At 39.3% G+C, this 6,530-nt stretch overlaps 1 protein-coding gene across 1 annotated transcript in view; it reads right to left on the reverse strand.

Moving 5' to 3' along the window:
- The window catches only part of SHISAL1 (shisa like 1), a 72,236-nt gene that overhangs the window by 25,841 nt on the left and 39,865 nt on the right, over positions 1 to 6,530 (reverse strand). Inside the window, exon 3 of the mRNA XM_057385529.1 lies at positions 5,232 to 5,445. Within this exon, the coding sequence (XP_057241512.1) occupies positions 5,232 to 5,445 (214 nt within the window). The remainder of the gene's footprint in view (positions 1 to 5,231; positions 5,446 to 6,530) is intronic.

Here is a 6,530-nt window from a genome sequence, read left to right on the forward strand (position 1 = left end):
TTAACTCCAGAGTCTTTGCCTCCACTAAAGACTTAGACATGCAAGCCTAACTTCACACAACAGAGGTAAACCTCAGTAATRCACTAAAATCTGCAGTTCAGGCACTTGAAAGCAGAACAGGATCTGGTTAACCCAGGCCTCTCAGCAGTGCCACTCTTGATTTCCAGTGGATTTATTCCTATTTGGGTAAACTCTTCTATTTTCTGTTAATATAAGTAAAAGGGAAGCAAAGTCTGGAAAAGTCAGGAAGAAATGCACTTGAACAAATCCCTTTCCTCCTCATTACTGATACCAATTTTGCATCCAGGTTTGCATACAGGTGAGCTGCATTTGACTCACACTAAGAATGGAAATGCTGGAAAACATGTTAGTGTTTGTTTCGGAAACAATGTGAGAGGCAGGAATGTTTCTCATAGTTAACTCAAAAGAGTTTGTGTTTTAGGTACTTAATTTCATCCACCAAAATTCTCATTAGCAAAAATCAATTAGCAATTTTGAGTGGTCCAATTTAAAGCAGCAGTTTTTTGATCATGCCATAACCCTGCTCCTCCTAAATAAACATCTGCTTCTCACAAATACAAAAATGAAGGACAGCTTTGTTTTCATAAATGGACAATGGGACAACAKCACTATCAAAAGGGCCTTGTAAAAAATCACAAGCAAAAATAGTAAATAGTACATCTAGTACACAGAAATATATCCCCTATTCGATGTTTTCTGTTTCTCCAACTATTAAGATGGTAGAAAATGTTAATTTTTCTGACTGCYGCTGATTTTAGTAAAAATTAAAACTGCCCTGCAAATTAAGATGTCCTCATTAGAAAACAATCTTATTTACAGTAATAACAGTAAGGTCAGAAACACAAAAGAGAACTCAGAATCCAAAAACTTCTAGGATTCGCTCTCATTACATTGACCTGAATGATTTAATTGGCAAAGTTTATTCTTGCAATCTGGTTTTCCTGTTCTTCTGGGCAGAAGTTTCATTTTTATAAAAATAAAGTGTGAACAGATTCCAAATTTGCCAAGACTCAAATGATACGTTTTCTTCCACTACAGGGTAGATCGAGTTACACCCATCTAATTAATTCACTTTTTGAGRCAAATGACAAGCTGGTTACAATCAGTCTGTATCTTTTTAGTAGATTTTCTTGGGTATTATGGGCAGTACATGAACAAAAAATAATTCATTTGGGAATTCAGGTTTGAAAAAGCAACGAAACAAAACAATTGTGGGCTGAATTCCATAATTGAAGAGTTTAAATGTGGACAGATGGTCACAGAAACTGTTTCTTCCCCTATTCTCCTTAAAAGGGGCTGGTACTTGAAGTACGAACAGTAAGTGTTGCCCCTAGGAAATGAAAGGTTACATCCTGGAAAATGCCTTGGTACTTTTACCACTGAGGAWATCAGTGCAGTTTTTGCATGTACACTTTAAATGAGATCTTTTCCCCCCCTATTTTGTTCTTGTAATTATCTCCAGACCTTTGTCCAATCCTGAGTTTTCCTCAGGAATCTGTTACTGTCGTACCTAAGAGGTCTTCTCTGCCAAATTACATATTTTTGCAACAGTTGGTGGTGGGATAGATTTTTCTTTTTCCCCTGGTTTCTTGTAAACATGACATTCTGAGTGCTATTTAAGCAAATGCCATTTCTGCAGGGGACATGCAGAACCTGGAGAAAGATGGTGCTATTCTATTCTCAAACTGCTTTGGGTGCCAATGTTGTAATCAGGTGTGCAAAAGCCATTCAACTYTGAAAAACTGGACTAAGAAATTAGGAAAAACACTAGGATGCACTACAGACTGCCAGAACATTGTTCCAGTATCAGATTAAGGACCCCTATCATGGCAATACTACTGATAATCCACCAAAGCATGCAAAGAGAAATTCTGAGTTATGAAAACTGGATAAACTACATTCAAGTGAATACTATTTTTGAAAATAGTTAATTTCTTAGGTGGTTCTAAAGCAAAATATTTTGGACAACAAAACTTCTCCTGTCAGACATAATTTCTATTTCTAYTCTTTATATTTCTATTTTCAGTACTAAATGCATTATTCACATTCAAAAATATTACAGAATGATTAATCTGCATGATTGTGAAGGTATAATACTCCCATATTTTGCTCTTACAAAAACACAAAAATACTGTTACAGGAATGGAAAAAAGTAAACAAACATGGCTATAGTTGTATTGTAGACTGTGGAAGACAAATGTGCCTTTTCATCTGTGCCATAACGAAGAAGTCACAAGGCCACATCRTTAACTTTTTCCCTCAACGGTATCATAAAACAAGAAATTTGTTTTGGTGATCACAAGGATCGCTAAGGGGAAAAATAAACCAAATAATAATATTGAAATAAATGAAGCAATAATACTGGATCACTCTTCCCTGAAAACTATAATCCTTTTTTTTTCAGTTCACTGCCATTCCCATATCTTATTCTCCCCAGCCACAGTACAATAGGTTTCATCATAATTTTTTTCAGTGGTGTGTGAAATTAAATCTAAACAAAGACCTTACTTTGTCACTGTAACTGAACCCTGGATGTATTAGAATCCAAATTATCGTGTAYGTTAAATAAAGTCAGAGTATTAAGTAAGAAGCTTTTTGCAATGTTTTTAATTAGGCACATAGAGTTCACTTCTTTCTGCTCCTTCTAAAAATACCAGGAAGTTTTCTGCCAATGTCACTGAGTTCAGGGTGAGGAGATCTCTCTCCTGTCTGTCTCACTGCATCGCTGGAGTTTTACGTAGGAAGCRGCATCTCTTCATTTTCCTGGTCCTGACAGATTCATTACAAGGGATGTTTGAGGAACAAGGCCATACCACTTCCATTCTTGCACTTCTCTGAGGCACAACTCCAGAGTTTTTTTTTATTGTATTAAGTATGATACCACATACCTTTGCAGAAGTTCACACACAGCTGATGTCTCCAGGAAATCCTGGACCAAATGGTAAACTGACTGCAGATTCTCAACCATGAATCTTACCAACAAAAACCACACAACTGAATAAGGTGACTCTTTAAAAAAAAAATCTAAATGAAAACTAATATAATACCTGTTGCTGTAAATATTCTAATCAAAATAAATGCTGTAGTCCATAGAATACCAAACTCCTTTTTTTTCTTTTTTCCCACTGAGGAACTGCTAACATACACAACAGCCCCGTGACATGAAGAGCCCTGGATTTATTTCTGGGGATGTAGGCACACGTGCAGATGTGAGTGGGCAAACAATGCTGGAGGCAGAGAAATGTTCTGTGTCCCGGGGCATCTTTGCAACCAGCCTGGACCTGTTCCTCTGCCTTGGAAAGGGCTGGCTGCCCTCTACATTTCAGGCTGCTGGTGAAAGGAAGGGCAGAAGACCCTTACCATGGCCATGACTACACGGCTGTGGTAGTTGCTGCTGAGGCACCTCCAGCACCGGTTTTCTGCTTGTCTGAACTGCCTGTGGATGGCAACATCTCAACCTCTGTGAGACAGGGGCATCAGTAGCGTTGGTGCAGGGTTTGCAGCACAGCAGGAGAAGAAATAAAAGCCAATTTGCTGTGGGCAGGACAAAGAACCTGGAAAAGTGTGGGGGCAACAGCCACACGAGTCCATTCTGGAGGCTGTTTTCAAGTGTGCAGCAGATGGTGGCTCTGTCTGTGACTACATGCACAGCCCTTCTGTTCTGAGAGTCCTGTGAGGAGCTCTCTCCATGCAGGCTGACATCCAGGGCTGCTGAGGGTCACCCCAGGACACACAGGGGCAGTACATGCCAATATTTTAGCATATGTAGAATACACACTGTGTAGGAGCACTGGGCTGTGAACTCCACCAGGTTGCCTGGAGCTATTTATGTTGCCAAAGCTGGGGAGCCYCRAGTGAAGGTGCCACCAGTTGCTGGRTTGTCTGGACTGCACAAAGAGGGGAGAAAGGGGGTGCTCTTTAATGGGTTTGGTATTGAAGTATCTTCCCAGTGCTTTGTGTGATACATTCTCACAATGTTCCCAGATGCACTACAAAGTCAAGGCAATTTCACCTGAAGGACACAACTGCCCATAAAGTAACAAGACAGTGTAGATCCACATTGATTTAAAGCTGTCTTCTATGGGTAGTCTATTTTTATCTGTCTTTGTAGGCGATTGACACTTTAACACCTGTAAATTTAGAGAGCACAACCTCTACACCTACGCAAGACTCAAGTTTCTCTGGACAGGTTGTGTGAGGAGTGGCTGCTAAGGAAGGGAAAACTCTGCTGACTCCACGAGCTGAGCAGGGCTGCACACAGTGAGTCACAGCAGCCAGCATCAGTACTCAGCACCGGCATCCCCTAACAGCCCTGCACCTGCTTCCCCAGGAATGAACACTGCACCCCAAGTGACTGTGGCATCACAAAAAACACCAAAATCCCTGCTGCAAACGGAAATCCATACACCCCGATTCCACTTGTCTTTAATCTGCCCCTTCCTTGTCCTGGAGGAGCTGAATCCCAGAATGAAATGGCAGAGAAAGCAGATTGATCAGAATTTGACCTTGGGGATTAGACCAAGAGAAATCACAGCAGATTAGCAGGGCCAGAATGTCAAATAACAAATAGGAAACTGACCGCAAGTAAAGATTTTGTCTCTAAATAGGTAATCAGCAACAAAGATCTACTTGCTAGTTCCCAGTTCTTTATTAAAAAAACTTACTGACATTTATCTCAAGGGACAGCCCTCAGCAGAGCAGGGAAGTATCCCAGGTAACAGGCACAGAGACCACACAATGTCAGTATAAAAGCAAATACTTTCTGTTTCCCAAGGCCAGTGATTTGTTACGAGAGATTTAGATTCAAAACATCAGGGGTTCCAAACAGTGCATTCGGATTGATACGGAAAATGTCAACTGACTCCCTCTCTCACCTACAAACAGCTTGGGGGTTTATTTTTACTGATGCACATTTAAACATAGTTTGGATCAAGTTAGGGTCAGGGAAAAGACTTTACTAATTTTYATATGCAACTTTTTATTTGTCACATTTATATGCAACTTTTACTCTCCTTGCAATGTTTACAGCCCAYGTCAAAGCAAAGCAAGCAAAACTGAAATATTCTTTCTTTTAGGAGTTCTGCAACAGCAAAAACCTTTTAGTAATGTTTTTCTGTATATGCAATTATTCTATCATTAAGTGCACCTCAGACTATGTTATTAGACCAGGAACAGTTTGGTGAAGAGTACTTTAAAACTCATTTACTTACTTATGCATATATCCATCTGCATTCCCTGTTAAGTTCATCTGCATAACAGTCTGAAATTCTGTCTCATTGCAGCAATATTTAAACACTGTGTTGTTATGGTGACAGCAAAAGATGTAAGATTTATTGTCAGAAAGACGGGGGCAGTGAAAACCAAAGTGGTAGCGACCTTTGTAGTCCGTGTATGGCTCGCAGACCCGAAAATGTGCGGACAACACTGCAAAACAAAAACAACGTTGGCTTTGTGAGTCACTTCTGTTATCTCTRTGTTATCAACAGTCATTTTTCATTGGCAAGGTTAAACAATTGTTGGTTGATTTCTGAAAAACATTAATATATCAGAACTTCCAAAGTTGTAACATTTAGTACTTAAAGGTAACAATGTTCAGATTCTTGTRTTTCGGATTTTGTTGTTTCTGTGTTTCTGGTTACCATTGTTTGTTTTAAGGGAAGAGAAGAAATGCCCTCCACGTTAAGAGGCACAAAAAGTATTTAGGGAAATGTTTTCATACTGCTGTTCTAAATATAGGGATATCCATAACACACCACAATGTTCATGTTTGATTCTCYTGGGACGACTTAATAAAAACAAAAAKTCTATGTARAAACTACAATAAAAGTTTGATGGCWCTTGGTTTACTGTTCCTSATGTCTTCTCYACTGTAAAGGTCAATTTTTGATAAGGAATATTCTATCAGAAACAGTAATTACAAACTACACAACAAATTTGAACAACCCTGAATTTTTTAATTTGCARATAGACAGAACTAATAAAATACAGGTTTTCCTGCGAGTTCTTACATTTCTTCTCTCATAAGTTCTCATGTAAAGTGTTTATTACAGCTCTGAGAACATTTTTTRCAGTAATGTGTCACACTGATTTCACAATCACTTTCACTGAAGGAAAAAAGAAGATGTCCACATACATCTTTTCATCGTCTTAGTTTCCCTGAGCTTTTCGATTGTGTAAAGGGGAAGGATAGAGATCCCTTCCAAAATGGTCACAAGCAAACATATGCAGCTTCCTTAAAGTCTTTTAGGAGACAATATTGGGTTCCACATTCACAGTTTCTGTTATGGTAGGCCTTACAGTATCATTAAAGAGTACCTGAACCCCACAGACACCCTGAAGGGCTTAAGCTCTGAGGAAAGTGAAATGCAGAAGCTGAGTCTGGATCYTCTTTGCAGTGAAATGGTTTTCCCCTGACTGGAGAATAGGGGCTCAGCAATGCTGTGGGCAGCTGCAGTTCCTAAGGTTACACCAWTTAATAAATGATATTCACTCTGGACTGACAGAATTAA

This window comes from Malurus melanocephalus, unplaced genomic scaffold (assembly GCF_030028575.1).
Source record: "Malurus melanocephalus ecotype Western Australia unplaced genomic scaffold, MMel_1.1 scaffold_16, whole genome shotgun sequence".
In the NCBI taxonomy this organism is placed as follows: Eukaryota; Metazoa; Chordata; class Aves; order Passeriformes; family Maluridae; genus Malurus; species Malurus melanocephalus.